The sequence below is a fragment of the Sparus aurata genome, chromosome 16, assembly GCF_900880675.1.
Source record: "Sparus aurata chromosome 16, fSpaAur1.1, whole genome shotgun sequence".
NCBI lineage: Eukaryota > Metazoa > Chordata > Actinopteri > Spariformes > Sparidae > Sparus > Sparus aurata.
In genome coordinates this window covers 2685577-2706195 of record NC_044202.1, presented here as the reverse complement: position 1 = coordinate 2706195, position 20619 = coordinate 2685577, and the positions used below count along the sequence as shown (strand labels likewise).

The 20619-nt window shown below is 45.3% G+C and overlaps 2 protein-coding genes across 4 annotated transcripts in view; one reads left to right on the top strand and one right to left on the bottom strand.

Annotated features, from left to right (window-relative positions):
- Window positions 1–1622: 1622 nt before the first annotated feature.
- On the bottom strand, window positions 1623–10532 carry gphb5 (glycoprotein hormone subunit beta 5). 3 transcript variants are annotated; one of them, XM_030443162.1, is made up of 4 exons: window positions 10422–10532; window positions 4391–4512; window positions 3383–3566; window positions 1623–2009 (listed from the first exon to the last, which is right to left on the bottom strand). In XM_030443162.1, the coding sequence occupies exons 2-4, from the start codon at window positions 4417–4419 to the stop codon at window positions 1818–1820; spliced, it is 405 nt and encodes a 134-aa protein (XP_030299022.1). In that variant the 5' UTR covers window positions 4420–4512; window positions 10422–10532; the 3' UTR covers window positions 1623–1817. The 3 variants fall into 3 exon arrangements, with proteins under 3 accessions (XP_030299022.1, XP_030299023.1, XP_030299021.1); XM_030443163.1 differs by lacking the exon at window positions 10422–10532 and adding an exon at window positions 4651–4942; XM_030443161.1 differs by lacking the exon at window positions 10422–10532 and having other exon boundaries at window positions 4391–4611.
- The window catches only part of syne2b (spectrin repeat containing, nuclear envelope 2b), a 111570-nt gene continuing 99266 nt past the window's right edge, over window positions 8316–20619 (top strand). Inside the window, exons 1-3 of the mRNA XM_030443159.1 lie at window positions 8316–8448; window positions 13318–13442; window positions 20036–20097. Of these exons, the coding sequence (XP_030299019.1) occupies window positions 13352–13442; window positions 20036–20097 (153 nt within the window). The 5' untranslated portion in view covers window positions 8316–8448; window positions 13318–13351. The remainder of the gene's footprint in view (window positions 8449–13317; window positions 13443–20035; window positions 20098–20619) is intronic.

The following is a 20619-nucleotide window of genomic DNA, read 5'->3' as shown; positions in this document are numbered from 1 at the left end:
CACAGCCGACTCTTTGTTGCTTAACAGTTAACTCAACTCTTCCAGCATGCGACACACGTGCTGCTGACGAGTGACGCTGCGACGGAGGGAAAAAAGAAAAACTGGATCGGCCCGTTGACCAGCTATTTTGTCAATATCGGGGCCGATATCCTATCTTAATATCAGATTGATGCACCCCTACTGAAGCCAAAACGCGCACTAAAGTGCCCTCTTGGTTGGCAAAACACTAAACTGCCCCCTTGGCTGGTTAAAACATGATTAACTGTCCTCTTGGGAGCCAAAACACGCACTAAAGTGCCCTCTTGGGAGCCAAAACGTGCACTAAAGTGCCCTCTTGGGAGCCAAAAAAGCGTGCCAAAGTGCCCTCTTGTTTGGCAAAACACTAAACTGCCCCCATGGCTGGTTAAAACATAATAAACTGTCCTCTTGGGAGCCAAAACACGCACTAAAGTGCCCTCTTGGGAGCCAAAACATGCACTAAAGTGCCCTCTTGGGAACCAAAAAAGCTTGCCAAAGTGCCCTTTTGGTTGGCAAAACACTAAACTGCTCCCTTGGCTGGATAAAACATGATAAACTGCCCTCTTGGGAGCCAAAACGTGCACTAAAGTGCCCTCTTGGGAGCCAAAAAAGCGTGCCAAAGTGCCCTCTTGTTTGGCAAAACACTAAACTGCCCCCATGGCTGGTTAAAACATAATAAACTGTCCTCTTGGGAGCCAAAACACGCACTAAAGTGCCCTCTTGGGAGCCAAAACATGCACTAAAGTGCCCTCTTGGGAACCAAAAAAGCTTGCCAAAGTGCCCTTTTGGTTGGCAAAACACTAAACTGCCCCCTTGGCTGGATAAAACATGATAAACTGCCCTCTTGGGAGCCAAAACGCATGCTAAAGTGCCCTTCTTTTCGCCCCTGCCCTTCAAAAAGTCTGTGCACGCCACTGCTGAAACGTTTATATTATCATAAAATGGTTTGTTTCGCTTCCTGACGTTCTCTGTGCTGGTGTGAGACTGACTGATGTTCTCCAGCTGCAGTATTGAAGTCTTCTTAAAAAGCAGCAGAATCACTAACAGATATTATCTCATGTTGATAACACTGAGTGTCATTCAGGAACCGGAAGGTCGCAGGTTTGGTCCTCTGATAATATTTGTGTCTTCATTCAGAAAATACAGTCAAACTCATTATTATGCACCAAAGTTTAATATTTGTTTGACTTGTTTCTTTTATATGGGCTGAAAATAATATAATGTCAATAAGCAGCTGTGAGTAAAATGTGATTTTTGCAGCAGTATAACAGCAGACACAGATATATGTGTGTCTGTGTTGTGTTGTGTTGTGTTGTGTTGTGTTTCCCCTCTCAGCTCAAACAGCCCTGCAGCTCCTCGGTGACACGCGAGCTCTCAGGGATTACATAAACTCCGGTTCTCCTTGGGAATCGCACCAATAACAACACACAGAGGAGAGGACTGTGTTTGTCCGCCCGACACACTGATGACGAACCAGCAGGTAGTCTGGCCTCGGGGCTCAGGTCAGTTAATTAAGCACTAACGACTGGTCACTTCAGACTGAATTATTAATTATTAATTCAGTGTCAGTTACATATAATAATACATATTACATATCAAGGATCTGCTGTTTTTTTTAGACATTTTATTGCAGACAGTTCAGATTAACAGGTGAGTATGAGGAAAAGTTACATAATGAAGTCTAATATTCAACTTACTGATGTATAAAAGTGCTTCTGTTGACATTATGAACAGGGCAGGAACCTTTTATTTCTACCAAACATGCTTCATTATGAGTGTTTTCTGCCCGTCCAGATGTGTTACACAGATGTTATACATTCAGTGGTGCTGGTCAGACACACGCCACAGTCGCATCTCAGGGCCACCGGGTAGGTGTAGGTGGGGTCCACGTTGGGCTGGCAGTTGGGCAGTTTCACGGAGACCAGCCGGGTCTCGTTGTAGGTACAAACCCTCTGGTAGGACTCGATGAAGGGAGGGTCCAGGACCGGCTTCTGGAAACACAAACACACAGAGAAATAATCACGTTTCGTTTGGAGGATGGCTCTGACCGTTTCATTCTCTCTACAGGAGGCTTTCAGGGCAGCTTTCTGGTTTGGTGTGCATCTTATAAAACATTTGGAAAAGCTTCACAAACTACATTTAATGACTGAAGTCAAGCTGCAAACTAACCTGCAGAACCGACAGTGGAACAAATCCACCTTACTAGACGTTTCATTTGAAATAAATTCCTTCGCTCTTCTAATTTGCTTGTGACTCTCTGATTTGTGACAAATCTGCAAAGCCTCCATTAATTGCTTGCAGGTGTTCCATGAGTGTAATCTTATGTTCTGTTGCAGTAATCACAACTTCTCCGTCGTAACGTCAGCTGAATGCACAGACGGTAAGTTTGCAACTCCTGAAACAGCCCCGTGACCGAAAGCTCACAGGTTAGACCCCGAACCCGTAACTGTCTGTCCCTACAGCAGGACATCCTCTCTCTCCGCTGTGCCCTGACCTCCCTGTGGGGTAGAGCAGACAAAACCGATGAGTCCTCCTCCTCGAGGGGATCCGCAGAGTATCACTAAACAGAGCTCGGCCTCCTGCACACACACCAGCCGCTGCACTGCAATAATAAAGCCGAGAGAGTCATGAGCTTCCTAATGCCTCCTGTCACTGAGTACAATGCACCCGATGAAACTTGAGATTTCACAGCATTTCTTTGTAATCAGTATCCGGCAACTTATGAAATCCAATTGTGCCTTTTATGCACTTGAGGCATTGTTAAGGGAACCGCTGCTGTCACTTCAATCTCTGGATTCCTCGCTGCTTTCCTTTCTTGCAGAGCGTTAACTCAATTTCAGCGCGAGCCTCCCGTCCTCCTCCTCCGTTCTCCGGCAGAGATTTACACTTCAGACAGCCTCTCATTACCGCCAGACAAAAAGTGACATCTTAGCAGGTTCTAATAAACAGAGAATGTATTTTTTCTTAGACTTCTGACACACCGTATCCGTCTCTCCATCAGTTCCAGTGTTGGTTTATCTCTCTGCTGTATCAGCCGAGCAACTCAATCCCTGCCTGCACTCTCAGCCGACCTTGCTCCGACCTCCCTGTTGAGGGATGGAGGCGAAAAACAAATTTTCTCCGTGGGGATCACCCATCTCTCCATCTGTGTATCTGCAGTATGTGTCTGTCTGTCTGACTGCCTGTCTGTCTCTTTGTCTGACCGACTGAATCGATATCTAATCCTTCCTTCTCTTCTCTCTTTCTTCCAACATAAGCTCCTGCAAAAAGCCGACTATTTTCTTTTATGTAAAGTTGTCAGCTTTGCGTTTGTGTGTGTGTGTGTGTGTGTGTACAGTACAGTAGCTGCCTCCCAGCTGCTCACCTCCCAGGTCTCACAGCGCCCCCAGCAGGCGTCGGTGGTGATGTGCAGCCCCCCACAGCCGGGCTTCCGGGCCAGAAAGGTGAACTCTCTGACGGCACAGCCGATGAAACGCCGCAGGTTGACGGCCGACACTCGTGGCTGCAGAGAGACGCAGAGCAGAACCAGCAGCACCAGGCCAGAACTCCTGAGAGATACAACAAAACATCAGCGTCTTTTTACAGAAATTAGCTGTTGGAGGGTTCCTGGGCACTAACCTCAGGGCAGAGGGTTCATGACTGACAGAATCAAAGCGGCCTCCTGTATCGGCCTCTATCACACTGAAGGACTCTGAGATCTGCTTCAAACCCCTGCAGCTAAAAACTCTGCGATCAAAAGAAGTCTGCAGTATTATGCTGCCACGATCGATCAGGTCGAGGTGCACAAGGTAACAAACCACCACTTTCACAATGTCAGCTGGAATCTGTATGCTGGTACAGACTCGACTCCAGACTGTGCGGAATGTTGCCACTAATGTGAAGTAAAAATTGTGTTTTTTTTGTTTTAAGGAAACAATTTCAGCCCATCAGTCCGTCCTTGACCTTGGACTGGTGCAGTGGTGGAATGCATTTACTCAAGTACTATATGTAAGTACAAAAACATGGAGGTACTTGTACTTTACTTGAGTATTTCTGAGGTAGATAGACTACTTTTTAACTCCACTATATGTTGTGGAGTTACACAGCTTTAGTTACTAGTTACTTTTCAGATTGCACTTTTTCATCCCCATCCTGTCCAGTGAAAACCAAAAATCTGCAGATCTGTTGATTCTGGATGTTTGTGATAAAGTAAAGGATGATTCTCCTCCAGTTGAAGTTAAATAAACTCTCATATCAGCTGCAGAATGCATCGACACCAAGCTGGAGACAGGCTGAAAAGATTTAACTATGCAGCAGCAGTCAACCTTCAACATCTCCAGCAGCAAAATACAACATACACATTGTAAATGTAGTGTTTTCTGAATTCACTCACCACTGTAACTTCTTCCTTTGCAGGTTCATCTCAGCTGTGGCTCAGTTCTGTTTTATATTGAGCGGTCGATGAAGCACGATGGCACCAGTAGTTGGAATCAGTGAGCAGAGATTCTCGCAGACCTGCAGAGGATCAGCTCTGGAGTTACTGTGAACAGCTCGCACTTGTCACTGTGCGCTTCCTCAGATCTGAACAAGCCGGGGCTTTTTTTTTTTTTTTATCAGCCTGTGTCCTGCCAATCAGGAGGCTCAGGTCCTCACCTCAGACTCCCTCAATCCCCCCCGGAGGCTCTTCTACCTGTCGCTGCCCATCTAGTTCAGCCACCAGCTCGTTCCCACTCCATTAGCTTGATTAAGGGAAGAGTCTGCCCTTTTGTTCACAGTCATCCACATGGAAGACGGGGAACAACGCACTCGAACGCAGCCTACCGGTGTCTGCTCTCACTCATCCGAGCTCAATTAGCTGGCTCCAGAGACAGACCCTGCTCCTGTTCTCACACGCCGGCTGCGATGACTTCACCCCTGAGCTCCAGCACTGATTCCTCCACTTTATCTCCTTTTCTTTTCATTTTGTCTTTTTGTTACCAAGTCACATTTCCTCTCACGCACAAACACACACAGAAAGAGAGAGAGAGAGCTGGCTGTGACTCAGTGTGTCTTGCAGGCTTAACTGCACAGATCGCTCACTTAAGACAGAAAGGATGCATGTACGAGAGCACGTCAGCCCTCGGATGAGACAATGACAGGAGGGGGGGAGACGGGGTGAGTCGTGAAGAATTGATTTGGGTGAGTAAGCACCTCATCAAGAAATTACCAGCGTCAGAGGCCCTGCAGGCAGCAGCGTGTGGAGCCAGCGGAGCAGAACCGCTTCTCAAGTAGTTCAGGAAATGAAATCTTTAAAAACTAAAGTTGAAAGTTTGGGCCAAAGCAATTAAAGTTAGATTAGAGAGAATGGTGAGGAGGATGAGTCGGGGACAGGTTCCCACTCCGCTCAGACAGCCCGGCCTCATCGCCAGCAGGGAGAATTACCCATCTGGAGGCTATTATTGAACAATGTGCAGGGTGTGGAGCAACAGGATGCATGTAATTGGATAACAGTGGTGATTAAGATGAGGTTAATTGTAATTCAGTACAAACGGAGTAAGCCTGGATTTGCACAATCCGGCTTTTGTGCAATTATTCACAGATTGAAACTGAAAGATGGATTTTAACTTCTGGCTTCATTATTTCTTTTAGGGGAAATTCTTCGGCTTAATTCAACCCATCCTGTTCTGAGGCCAGTGCTTCATAATGACGTGACTCCTCATACTACAGGAAACATGCATGTATATTTCCACCACAAGGAAGAAAAAAAACACGAGACAAAATCTGACCTGGAGCTTTTTGATGTGAGGAATTAAAGATGGTCAGGGCAGGAGGTTAATCTGAGCCACTGACAGGCAGGTGATGAAGGAAAGAACAACCTCAGGTGTCTAAAATCAAGCTTGTAGTTGATGATGCAACATGCAAACAAGTTGATTTTGAGTTGATGTTGTTTGAAAACGTCAACACGTACAAGAAGTTGGAGCAAATTGCTGCTGCTGCTGATGATGATGTATGAAACTGTTACACAATAAGCGAAACTTGAGAGGATTTGCTCTGGTTAACAGCTTTAACACTATAATACTTTAACTCCGTAATGTTGTCTGACACTTTAAATAACAATCTAAGTCTGTCGGTGGCAAAGACGAGCACGTTTAGTAGAGTAACCCTGTTGGGTGCTGTTGCCAACGAGGATTACGTCGCAGCCACTGCAGCCAGTTTCACAGCTGCTGTCTGAGGCCATCTGCTGGACAAATGTAAAACTGTTTGGAGCTGTTTGTCATTTAGAAACCAGAATATGTAAAAATGGGGCACAAGTAGAGTAAAAGTAATGGAAAATATAAACAGGATGGGAGAGTCAGTGAGAGCAGGAAGTGTTTATTTAATTAATATAGTTATTTCTGATGTATCACAGTGTAATTCATCCCAGCACTGATGCAGAAATAAAAATAAACATGCTGTAGAATAAACTGGATATTACTTATTGGATCTGTTCAACCCATTCCAGGTTAAAAACACATGACTGATCAACCAGTGGAGGATCAATGGACGATTAAACATGATTTATGGGTTCGATTTAAAGTTCAAAAAGAGCTGAAAGTAATTACATTCTTGAGAAATTCATATTTAGTGAAACAAATTTTGCTTTTGATTGTTTATTACAAGCAATAAGAACCAGGTGCCCAGTTTGAATCTGTTTGCCCCTGCAGAGCTCCACAACACTATAAGATGGTGTTTAAACTGAACATCTGATTCCGTCAGCTCTGCTCCTCTCATAGCGGTTTCACACTGGCACGGTTCTGGTTCTGGCACTGGTTCGGTTCTGGAGTCAGTGTCAGAACCTTGGCAAACCAGCCCGCTTTCACACCAGTTTAAGTGGAACCAAAGTGGGAGGACGTCATTCCGCGTCGCACAGGCAGAAGTAAACACAGCAACGGCAAAATGGCAGGTTGTGTGGATTATTTACGAGCGTTTGTTTTGTTACTGCAGCTATTTGCTCAGTTTTTTAAGTTTATCAATTATTTGGTCTGGTGTTCGGGTGATCCCAGCCTTGGCCATCTCTTCCGAAAGTTCGTTGTATAGTTTGCTCTTTCTTGTGGAGGTCTCTAATTTCTCCTGGAATTCAGGTAATGCCCAAATCGCCACCAAACACCTAGTTTCTTCTGCCGACCACTGAACATTTTTCTTCTCCATCGTCTTCTCGGCTTTCCTTCCTTCTCCTTCCTGCTTTCCTGCTCGACACGCCCACTGATGATGTCACGGTTCCCAAGGAAAAAACAACTATTTCTAGGTTCCCTGAGAACCGACTTTTCAGGTTCCGAACCAATCATTTTTTCAGTCTGAACGCGCCGGCCGGTTCAAAGTTGCGTTCGGGAACCAGAACCGTGCCGGAGCCCTGCCAGTGTGAAACACCTCTCAGTACTCCTGCTGGTTCTGCCTGCAGCTCAGCAGGACCGTGATGTCATGCTGACCTCTGGTGCTCAGTCGTAGTACTGATCCTCATCAAACACCTGAGAGTGAAACACCTGAGAGACGTTTCACAAGGTCACGTCTCCCTTACTGTCTTCCTCTGAGTTGTGTTTCTGTTCTTTACAGTTTTAGTTTTTCTTCAGTAGAAGTGTCTGATCCAGGACTCTGCAGTCCAGCTCCTCTCCTGACCTGCTGAGTCCGCCTGTCTGACCTTTGACCTCTGTGTCAGCTCCTCAGCAGTGGAGGTCACCCTGGGAAACAGATGGGCTGTAGGTGCAGCAGCTGCTTCGAGCGCTGCTGAATGTTCAGCAGCAGAAACATACCGATCACTTCAAGCACAAAGGAACGGGTGGAGCTCCTGTTAGTCTGCTGTCAGAACAACAAGTCACACAAAGAACCCGGACTGTCGACTTTATTCCTCACTAGGACTTCTACAGCCACCACGTCACGCTTTGTAACAGTACAGCTCGCCTGTTTTATCATTTCTGCAGCTTACTTTGGTAAAACTATGTCAGCAAAATGTACATGAAGTATCAAAAGTGAAACAAGGTCCCAGTTAACTTCTCTATATTCTCCCCGTGTCTCCGTCTTTTATGAATGATGGAGGGAAACAGGAGTCACTCAGCGTCGCACTTTCTGGATTCGCTCCACGGTGAGCTGACATTAAACTTCGGGTCACATGTGCTGTTTGGTGTTAGACCTTTGCAGGTGACAGCCTCCAGTGCCAAACTCATGGAGTGGGTGTGTGTTGAACCCTCGCTGGTTTCTATATTTAGTTCCCCCAGTTTTTTTTTTTTTGCTCGGCCCCCGTATGGCTCTGACTTCTCCGGTGACAGTCCGGGGCCCGTCCTGGAGCTCGGGGGACTGCAGATCTGTCAAACTGCGCTTCGGGTTTCACGTCCACGGAGGACTACAGAGCGAGATCTGTTCTTCCAACCTGGAGATCATAGTTGGCTGAACCTGCATCTGCACTGCGACCTGCATCCTCACAGACAACTTTTACTGCATGTGAGTACAAGAAAGTGTTTGAGTGTTTTTATTCAGTATCATCTGCAGCGTCTGCGGTTCACACAGTCCGGCTGGTGTCATCAGGAATGTTTCCGTCCCCTGTGTTTCCTCCAGCCTCGTGTGTGTTTCAGAGAATGATTTCTTGTTAAATCTGCAGTCAGTACAAACCGCTTATTATCCGCTCTAATAAAAAAAGTCCTCTAGTCCTCCTCAAGGACTCGTTTTAAGTCTCGGCTGAACTGATCTGAGAGCAGCACGTGTTCCCTGCTGCTATTTTTGGGGCCTGACAGCTTCATAACACTCTCTCACATTCCTGCAGCCCAAAGGCCGCTCGCACTTTGTAGCACTTGATCAAATACAAGCACAAAAAATGTCCAAAATGTGATAAAACACAGATTTTAATGTGTCCAAGGAACTTTTGCAAGGTTTAATGATATGTTCTTTATTGCTGTTTGGAGCGTACCAACATATTTTTGATGTTATTAATTAATTAATTTACATTTTCACGTGAGATTTTATTGCGTCACCTCTCATTTAACAACTTGCTTCAGAGTTTGTGTTATAATGACTTGTTGAGATGAGTTTTGTGGTTTTATTTCATTTATTTTAACAATGTAGGATGTTTTTATTTTGTCACATTTTATTCCAATGTTTAAATATTCGTATGAATTATAACTTAATGGCTCTTTAAAGGCGTTTACTTGCATTATTGTGCTTTTATATCATCAGTAGCATAAAATGCTCTTAAAATGACAATAATTTGATTTATTGTAACTATTTGTTGGACTATATGTCGTCCAAAAAAAGAGTTATTACCATGACAGTCTGATGAGAATCATTTTTGATATTTACTGAGAGATCTTTGGACGCTTCTTCATTTAGTCCCTCGGTTGACTTTATGATCTTTGGAGTTTATTGATCACTGCGTCACCATTAATCTGTCTGATTAGACAACTTGTAGCAGTAGTCGGGCGTTGAGTTTTGTTTGCAGATGTGAGTTGTTGTAACAGTTTGAATAACTCGAGGCTTCGTTGTTCAGAGACATCACAGTGCTGAAGTGATATCAAACTACAAAATCTTGTCCGTCGTGTTCTGGCTTGATCTCTGACCTCTTCTGTGACTTCAGTGTCGTCACAGTGTGAGAAAGGAGCTGACAGAGAATATTCAGATGGTTGTTGATGCACGATAATCATCTCTGACAGTGTTTCGCAGAGCTTCTTGTGATGTCACAGAGTGCTTGTTGAGGTCCATGACAGTCGGGACTCAGGTCGTCTTTAAGCGGTTCTGGTGACGCTCTGTTTGTGTTTGAGATCGTTGTCCTGCTGCAGCATCAGGCTTCCTGCAGAACAGAAGTATCCTGACCCGACTGTATATCTGAGGTGGAGTTGGGGTGTGTATCATGTTGTCAGTGGACTCTACTCACGTGTCTTCACCTCTGTGATGAAACACATGAATCCACAGATTGTCCTTTGACTCGAGAGCCTTTTGAAACACTTCTGACGTGTAAATCGCCACTTCCCAGCTGCTAACGCTGATGCACAACACCGACGCCAACCCACCTAATGTAGGTGAACCGGGAGTCATTCTGTTAAGCACACTGGATTAGAATCCACATCACAGTATGTGTGATAGTTTGACCTGCTGTGATTGGTTTGCATACCCACAGATTAGAGCAGCAGGAGGTGCAGGAGGAGCTGGGACGGTGAGTAACAGCTGCCGTTCTGCAAGTGAGTTGGAATAACAAAGGAGGGGCAGCGACCTTTTCACAGTGTCAGCTGATTTCTGCAGCTTCAAGAAAATGTGTTAAAACACTTCACTGTTTGGCAGAAAGGGACACATTCTGCATCAGCATTAGTCTCCATCTATTAATCATCCCGTCAAAGATAAATTGTGGAGCTCAAGCTCACACAGGAGGGATCACGCATGCTCACCGCTCTGAAAGTCTGCCTGCAGGATATTTGTCCCCACGTTACCTGTGTGTTGAGTTTCCAGTCTAATGAAAGCAGAGGCTGCCTCTCCCTCCTGTTATTGTCACGTCTTCCTGGGCGTGTGTGTGTGAGAATGTTCAGCAGCACCGGCTCCATTGATTCACCGCACAAAGAGCACAAAGACGGGCTGAAAATCATTTAGAGGGAGCTGACGAGGGAGTGCGGTTGTTGTTGCGGAGGGAGTCGATGAGCAGGAAGCATCAGGGGAGAAAGTTGTTGTCAAACCTGAAGCTGTGAGGGAATGTGGCCGACGTGGTTCCTACAGCTGTTTAACTGGGTGACAGGCTCGACCCAAAACAGGTCGGGTCGACTCTGTTTAGTTTGGAAGACAGAAGACATTATTTAAGAACTGGTGACTCACCAGCTCTTAGATAATGTCTTCTGTACGTGATAAAACAAACTCTGAATGAATGTAAGAATCATTTTATGATGACTGAAGTCCTGCTGGAGGACAGATCAGATTAGTCTCTGGTCCTGATTGTATTTTCTTGTACTGCACCGGGTCGGACTTCAGTGTGACAGGATGGGTCAGGATTTAATGCACATCAGCCCGTCCAGCTGAAGGCCTCACCTGCAGATCTGAGGTGTGACGATTCATCCATCCTGGAGCTGTCGGATAACTTTTCATCGTTTTGTTTTTATCTGTAGGTTTTCAGATATGTGTCCGTGCTCTGGCTCTACCTGCGTTTCAGTGACCTGATTGTTAAATCAGATTATGTCCCCAAAAAGCGTCTGCAGCCGATGCCGTGGCCTCATGACGTTCCCCCTCCCTCAGCTTTTTCCACAACAGTGTGCTCAGTGTTTCGCTGCCCTCTGCCTCGTCGCCACAATTAGAGCTGACAGGAGCGACTTGTGACTTTGACTCAGAGAAACTCGGCTCTCTGTTCCCGTGTCCTGCCGTCTCCTTTCCCTCCTCTGTCTCCTTCTTCTTATCTTATCCGATCGAGTGTTATCTGCTCGCGTTGAGATTCGTCTCTCTCTGCTACACTTCCCTCATTCTCTTCTTCTATTAAACTCATTTTGATTCTGCATCTCTCGTCATCCCTTGTGCCGGTCACTCCCCGTGTTTGTCTATAGGTGGTTGCACGTTTGCTGTGTTTTATTGTGCTGTGGACGTTTTAACAACCACTTTGTTTTATTGGCTACAGACAATGAAAAATATGAAGCAGTAAAAGCTGCGCTCCTCTCCTGTGAGTGATATCTGCGTATGAGCCCGGTGACGGTTCAGTTATCGTCTCTGGGATTCAGACTTGGACTCCTTCGTCTCTTTATTTTGGTTTTATTTACAGCACTTTCTCGCTTCTCCTCTCTTTCTCTCCTTCTCTCGTCCCGGTCGACCGACTCTCTAACCTCCCCCTGGTCACTCGCTCTGCAGCTGACATGAAAACCTTGGGATAGCTCGGATGCCGTGCTATAGTGGTTCAACCCTCCCTCCCCTCCTCCCCCTCCATCCGTCCGTCCACATGTACAGTTGTGTTTTTAGACATGTGCAGGTGTTACGCGCTGCAGCAGTCCTGTGTCGACGCTGAGAGACCGGAGACTTTGTCGCCAGTGGGCTTCAATGTTGATTATTCATTTTACAGGAGAAAGTTCACTGATGAGGTGACGGTGTTACTCAATCAGCAGGAAGAAAACAAACTGCAAGATAATTGAGTTAAGGAGTCTTTTAGAGCTGCAACTATTAGGTTATTTTCTGAGCGGTCAGGTGACGATTGATGAATCATCCCAGTCAGTTTTTTAAGCAAACATTCACAAACAAATGCATCTCTAAGTGTTTCTATCGTCACTGTGATGTCTGAGTTTTGACCTCTTTCAGCTTCGACCTTGATTGGCCTCGTGTCTTACAGCCGCCAGCAAAGAATACCTCACTTGGATATGCACATCTTTAGACTTGTTCAGTGCTACGGGGTTAACGAAGCATCAGGAAGCTGATAAAACCTGGATTTTTCCAGTGTGAATGAGATCCCACCCCTCCGGCGACGCATTCAGGTTAAACCGAACCAACAGCTCCAGTCTGACCCGGTCTGACACTCGCTCTGGTGCTATTTCACGCCGCTTTATTTTAGCCTCGCTCACCTGTCGGCTCTCCTAAGCTGTCAGTCACGTTTGTGTTCATGACTTTTTGGTCAAATTCAAAAGGTGCCTGTGTTTGTTTGACAGTGTGATCGGTTTCGGCAGGGTGAACCTGAGATGTCTAAATGTCACACATTTTTCTCAGTTCACTTCTTCGTGTCCTCGGGGCGAGACAGAACCAGACGAGTCGACGCGCCTCATCCAGCTGACAGAACGGTGTTTCACTGCTCTATTCAAAAGGCAAACGTCCCCGAGTTGTGTTCTGCCAATACTTTAAATCAGGAATGCTTCATGTTAAGGTGCAAAAGTGTTTATTTTCAGGATAATAGACTATAAGACATTTATAAGCACCTATAAGAAACGTGTTAACAGTTTATAGATTGCTCCAGAATGTCGATAAAAGACTTCTTCTAAACTTTTATTATATTTATTAAACTTTTACATAGCTGGCAGTTAATAAGTGCGTGTTGAAGGCCGGCCTGAGGCAGACACGCGGCCTGTTTAGTCAGATGTTTGTCGATCATGTAAGACAGCCTGTGATGATGTGATGTTATCGTCACATCACGATGAGGAATTATATCCGCTTTTTGCTCCATTTGCTTCCAATCTGCACTGATCAGGGCTGCACGATGGCCAACAGCAACATCATAATCGAAGGAACTGCAATCCTTTGATAAAACTGTGTGATAAAACAGCGTTATAATGAAGTTCAGTCAGACATTTCAGACCTCAGCCCTTCAGCCCTGCAGGTATCGTGTCATGCTTGCACTAACACTGATGTTACTTTCACCCTCTCTCTGTTTCACAGCGGTGCCATGCTGCCGGGGGGCTGTGGATGAGAGATGATGTCGTCGGACTTCTACTCCAGAGATGATCTGGTGGAGAGGGGGTCCATCCCCCTGGACATCGACAACGTCCACATGCTGCTGCAGGGTCAGTGTCCCCTCCACCTCTCGTGGTTGTTTTTTTTTTTGGAGTATTTAAAAGACATGCATGTTCTTTTATGGTCTCAGTTTGAGGTTGTTGCAGCAACGATGATGTACGTCAGAAAGAATTCAAGCTAAACTGAAAAAAAAACCCACTCATTGTTTCTGCTCTCCACTCGCCCTCGAGTCTGAGGTCATGTTACTGTAAAAAGAAAAACCCTCGTGTCCCGACTTCAGTGTTTCGCCCCGGTTACCACGGCAACATAATAAGTATTAAACCTCAGTTATGTGTCTGACTCAGGGGAGCGCTGCGATGGCTGCTGCCTCCGTCCTGTTTCACTTTTCTGAGGGGGGTCATGTTCAGTTTAATCTGCTGGAACCGAAGCGATGCTCTCAGAGAGACTCGAGAGGAGGAGGAGGGTGGAGGAGAGGAGGAGGGTGGAGGAGAGGAGGAGGGTGGAGAAGAGGAGGAGAGGAGGAGAGGAGGAGGAGGGTGGAGGAGAGGAGGAGAGGAGGAGAGGAGGAGGAGGGTGGAGGAGAGGAGGGTAGAGGAGAGGAGGAGGGTGGAGGAGAGGAGGAGGGTGGAGGAGAGGAGGAGAGGAGGAGAGGAGGAGAGGAGGAGGAGGGTGGAGGAGAGGAGGGTAGAGGAGAGGAGGAGGGTGGAGGAGAGGAGGAGGAGGGTGGAGGAGGAGGAGGGTGGAGGAGAGGAGGGTAGAGGAGAGGAGGAGGGTGGAGGAGAGGAGGAGGAGGGTGGAGGAGAGGAGGAGGGTGGAGGAGAGGAGAGGAGGGGTGGAGGAGAGGAGGAGGAGGGTGGAGGAGAGGAGGAGGAGGGTGGAGGAGAGGAGGAGGGGGGGGTGGAGGAGAGGAGGAGGAGGGTGGAGGAGAGGAGGAGGGTGGAGGAGAGGAGGAGGGTGGAGGAGAGGAGGAGGAGGGTGGAGGAGAGGAGGAGGGTGGAGGAGAGGAGGAGGAGGGTGGAGGAGAGGAGGAGGGTGGAGGAGAGGAGGAGAGGAGGAGGGTGGAGGAGAGGAGGAGGGTGGAGGAGAGGAGGAGGGTGGAGGAGAGGAGGAGAGGAGGAGGGTGGAGGAGAGGAGGAGAGGAGGAGGGCTGCTCGCTCGTTAAGTCGTCTCTGAACACTTGAAGCAAAGCTGCGACGCACCGGTTTCTCATTAGATCTCGTTCTCGTTGTCTCCACAGTTCTCACTGGTTTTCACCTGTAGTGTCACTTTATCTGGAAGATTCTGCATTTGATCTCCAGGTTTAGAGCGCTTCATGATTAATTAATCAATGCTGAAACTCTTTACTGTTGTTCACTGACAGAAAGTTTTGATAATTGGTTGTTTATTTTCATGCATTTATGCTTCAAATACAGGCGTCTTTCCCTTTTTTTGGGTTCTATTTTTAGCACACGACAGCCGACATTTCCTCTCCTCCTTGTAAACGTTTTTCCATCTCTGTCATTTCCAGCTGGTACAATGTGCAGAATGGATGATGTAAGCCCAACACCCCCATGACAAGCCAGCTAGTTAAAGGAGTAGGAGAGTTGTGTTCTCGCTGTTTATATTTGAAGCTGTAACGTTCAAGGAATGTCAGTAAAATAGCTCCGACTGTGTGTGAATGTCGGGTGTGTTGGGAGGAAAACTTCCTTGTGCAGAGAAAATGTGATCTGGATTCATTGTGTGATGCTTGGAGATGTACTTTTTGAAGGGTGCTTCAGAAGGACGGTGTCTCAGAGGGGTCAAACATGTTTTAAGTAGTCTTCGTGAATATTACTCCACTTGAAACTTTTCATGAGATCGTTCATGTTCAAGTAAAACCACTCTGTTAATAAATAATCATCATCCTCGTCATATTGCCATTTTATGTTCGAGCAAACTACAGATATGTTACATTTGCAAAAGTCACTTTAAAGGCAACAAAACCAGGTATTTGAATCCAAAACATGACCTGTTACTAAAGAAAGAAGCTAAATTTGAGAGACGTAAAGAAATAAGGAAGCTTCAACATGTCTGTGGTTTGCAGAAATGTACAATGCCAGCATTTGTTCTGTTGCTTTGGTTGAATTTATCATGAGAGACGATCCAAAAAAACAAATAACAATCACTGAAACACATAAAACACATTTGCACAGTAGGAATACAAACCCTACATTTGAAATCATTAGATATTTTAAACACGTGAGAGACATTCAAAGTTAACAGCAACCTTTTCACGAAAGAATCTGTGCAAACTCTCATCATCAAACAGAAAAAGTCCTGTTGAGACTGAGATGAGGCAGCAGGTATGAGGTGATTGTTGGATTGCAGAATATGAAACTCTGTTGTATTAATCTCTAAACTGATAACTTGCACTTTGCTCTCTTATCTCGAATTAGTCATCAGGAATGTCAACATCCACGATGATCATGCATAAATCAAACAATGACTCAGACAGTTGTCGTGAGCGTCAGCCATGATTCTGCTTTAGTTTGTGTCATGTGTGGTTCTTACTATCCTGATTTGTCCAAAGATCAGAAGTGGTCAGAAGCAACTCGTGAGTCATGGAGCGCAAAACTTTATTTAAACTGTAACCTGACAAATCATCATGTGAAACGAAGCCAACAAAACTTCCTGACACATCTCTCATTTCCTCGTCCTTGTTAGCACTTTTGTGAAATTCTTCGAAGCACTTGACATTTGAAATCCGACGCCCACTTTTCCAGCTTATGCAGCATAAAGCACCCAGGAGGCTGCAGGAGGACCGGCTTGATGCAGGTCTTGTTTGGGCAGGCCTGAAGCTTCTGTGAGTCCGGATCAAAAGAGGTGGAGCTCACCTGCTTCCCTGCAGGCTGCAAATCTACACTGTTAACTGTTTTATTCACAGATCTGCAGCGTTAAAGAGTCCCTGTGGTTTAAACTATGTGTTTATTACATAGAAAGGTTTGATTTGAGTTGATGTGCACCAGGTGACTGTCGCTGCTGAATCATCATGAGTGCTCCCATCATGGGTGAGTTCCTTTATTTGTCTCTATGGTTGTAACTTCTAGTGATGTGGAGCAAAACAAGCTGTGAATGGGTGTGATTATCAGAATATGTAAAGTGGAACAGTATATCTACAGCCATGCGCACACACTGAGAGGAGAACATCTCAACTGTTTGTCAAATTAAAGATTTCAAGAGGAGCCAAGGAGTTTTAACTGGGCATTAAGTTTTGCTCTGAACCGTGTCGTATCCATTCAGCAGGGTTGTTTTATCGCTTGGTAAATCAAAAATCAAATACAGGCTTCTTTCTCTTCTGGAGGGAAGTTTGTTTTTAGGGCCAGGGTTGCTTCTGGACTTGATAGGAACAGAATATTTTTCAAGCAAAGTCATGCATGCAAATCTACCAGTATGTGGGCATATGTTTGATAATGTACTGCCTAGTAAAACAGTTTTTTGTCACTGTAAAGGTAGAATCTAAACACAAAGTGAGATCTTGGCTCCGGTCCAGCAGCTGCACCTGAATCACTACTGAACATTGAATGGAGCATCGCCCTGAAGGCAGAGAGCTCCGCTGTGACCTTTAAGAATGAAGTAAATCTCTTTGTGACAGAAAAATATGAGAATCGCTGTGAGAAAGTTCTTATCTGCCAGCAGTCAGATCCTTCTGGGACTGCTAATGCTAACGGCTGCTAATTTTGCCACTTTATCAGATCTAAAGTTAATACTTCTTTAGAGGCTTTTAAGAGGTGCAGCTAGCTTGGAAATTAGCTTACAGGCTAGTTTAGTTAGTGAAGAGATGTTAAAGACGACTGTATATTTAGACAAGTAAATTAGCTGTGTACACAAACTGTGATCATTAACAGACATATCGATAAAACACGCCAGCTGAGCCGGCTAACTTCTGGTTTAGCACCTTGCTAACTTGAATGGGAATACAGTGAATTCATTCTGGACTTTTAGCAATTGTTATCATAACGAATGGCTCAAAGCATGATAGTAAAACGAGGTTTGATGCTCAAAAAATGTACCTATTGATCCAGATTACAGTCTTTCACAATGTAAGCTTATGGGAAAAAGCCTTTTTGGGCCTCGGTGCATCACGTCACGTTGTGACTACACAGTTTGGCCGCTATAATAGTTGGCGTTGAAGCTTGTCACTCTTCCAGGGAGCTTCCCAGAAAGCAAAGTGGTAACAGACACCCTCGTCCGGCATTGAGTGATGGCACTTTGGCGTTCCACCCCTGTTTGCCAGATCTGAGCCTCAAAAGTGGTCACATGTCAACCCAGAGCAAACTGAATGAACCAGAACTGTGTCTGGTGTGGGTCAGATATGGGCCACAGCCAGATTGCTGTCTGGGTTGGCAAAACCAGGAAGTTAACTATTGTATGGCGTACGCGCCAGCCGTGCAATTGGATTGAATTGGCGCCATCTTTGGGTTCAGTATCGAATCTATGGACTTGTGATGCAAACATGAACCTGTCTCCACTCTTTCAATTAGTTTCAGTCACCTAATTTGCAAGATCTTGTTCCCTCTATAAATCTTTACTCTTTGTGTTTCTGATAAATCATTTTATTAAAGTAGCAGAGATTCTTTTCAGCAGCTTCTACAGCTACTTAAATGGAAGCACTCTGGAGCTGACTGTGGTTACAGTCACCAAATGGTTTTGTTTAAAATAATTCTTCTGGCAAACTCTCAAGTGTGTCACAACTCTCCGGTTTCTTCGTCCTCTTGACCTGCCGGAACTCTTGAGGACGTTTGGTAGCTCATCATTCTTTCTCCTGTTAGCTGTTTTGAGTGATCCGCAGTCTTTCCGTCCTTCCCCCATCTCTGTCATCCTCGTTTGTGATGACACTAGATTAATTATAATAAGATGTCTGAGTCATCGTAGGGGCTTCCTATGATTAAGATTAGACTGTGAGCGAGCTGAAGCCAGAGGTGGCCTGCTGTTAAACACATTAAGACAGAAAATAGCCTGTAAACTACATCTGACAGGACCAGACAGCCTGAAGGAGAGCCGGAGCTCAACATGGACCAACTAGCCTTCACCTAGTGTAGCAAACAGAGAGCTTTTGGATCTTTGTTGGAGCTGAACTGGACCGTATGTTAAAGTACTGAAGATCTAAATAATGAGGCGGTTTAGAGGAAGTTTCTAAAAGCTCTGACTGGATTTATTGAGGAAAATGGAGATTGAGGACTGCATCTTATGTGATACCCTTCACACCGTCAGTGACCTGAATGACTTCGTTGAGCCTTACGATGGTGAGTGACGGACGGTCTGTTGTTACACTCGTGTTTGAATCATCTGAGTCTTTCACATACTTGAAATACACGTTTAGCTCCTGTTAGCTTCCTTTAAAGGTCAGATGTGTAGGATTTGAAGGCATCAAGTGCTGAGGTTGCAGATTGCAACCAACTGACCACTGCTCGCCTCAGAATCTCTTATGGTGGCTGCTAAAAACACAAAAGGCCGTCTCCAGAGCCGGCGTTTGGTTTGTCCATTCTTGGCTACGATGGAAACATGGCAGATCAACATGGCGGACTCTGGGGTTATTATAGATCCAACTGTTGTTCTCGTTAGACCCGTCCGACTCTGCCTCTGATTGGCTTACGTGTATCGTATATGTGCGAGGAGAGCTTCGACCTCTTGTGCTCCGTTGTAAAAGGAACCCACTTTGCTTCTGATAAACACATTCATTAAATATCTGCGGTAAACGTGGCAACGAGACATGTACATTCAGGGAAGATGAAGTCAGGTCATGTGTAGCTCCTGTTCGTCTAACTACATTCCAGTTATTCCTCAAATCTACCTATAGGGCTTCAAATATGTATTGCAGATGTTTGAACGTGTGCCAGAAAAGTGACACCAACTCGTTTTTTCTCTTTCAAACATCCTTGAAAGTATTTTAAAGTACTTTTTTTACATTTATTCATTTAAACCTCTCTGTGCGACGCTCATCTTCGCAGCTCCGTCTGTGCTGAATTACATTCTGTGGCTTTCATTATCACACTGAGGCTTTTCTGCTTGTTCAGACAACACACACACACACACACACACACACAGACCAGATACTTCTCTCGGTGATTGTTAAGCCCAGAGCTATCCAAAGCGATTGGCCAAACCTCTGGGTGTTAGCTGAGCCGTGGCAATAACCTGCTTTTTTAAAGGGCACGGTTATTATAGTCGTCAACACCTGGCTCATTTCACAATAGGTCGAACAAACCTGTAACCGCCATCTGTTTTATTGAGATAATACCTTTGTGATTATTACTGAACAAATTGCAAGTAAATATGCACACGTTACACAAACTGTGCATTGTTTTGTGCTTTCACTGGGACTTTGGTTCGACTTCAGAGGAACTGAGTGTTTTGTAGTCATTAAAAGAAACTAAAACCTTGGTCTCTGCTGTTGAAATCCATTCTACTTCTATCTCACGGTGCCGGCAGTCAACTGCTCTCTGCACAGTTTACAAGCTGCAGCTATTAATACCAGTAATCTAAGAAACTGAGACTATTCTACTCTTGCGCTCTGTATAAATAGTTCTTCGAAGCATCTCGACCTTAATGCCTTCCATCTAAATCCAGTATTGATGTGAGGATGTGGGTTAAACTTGACGTTGTGTGTTTTCTGCTTCTTCAACAGTGGAACAAGAACAGATCCAGAAGAAGACCTTCACCAACTGGGTCAACGCTCAGCTGGCAAAGGTGAGCCGCGTCTCTGGACTCTGACTGGACATTAAGGATCATTTGGTTGTTATTAGCTGCGGATGTAGAAGCACTGAAGAAACAGTCCACCAGTGAATTAAAAATCAGTCACTGTGTTCTCACCTCCATGCCGACGGAAAAGTCGGGTGAAGTGTTTTAGTCCACAAAACATTTCTGAAGCTTCACAGCAAAACAGCTTCTCCTAAAGAACTAACACAGCAGGGGAGCTGTTTTAAAATGTGTAAAATCAACCAAAAAAGTTTAATAAAATATAACAAAATAGCTCCTTACAGCTTGTCTGGTGCAATTCAAGTCAACTGTTTTAGTTTGGCAGCTACGGAAAGGAATTTAGAATAAAAAAGGTTGAAATTTTCAAATCAGTTTAGGATCTCGGGGCTTCTGAAGACTTTGTTGCGTCTCCAGAAGCTCCTTCAGTGGTTTTAGGAAAATACTGAAATGCTGTTTTGCTGTGAAGCTCCAGAAATGTTTCGTGGACTACGAAACTTCACCTGACTTTCCGAG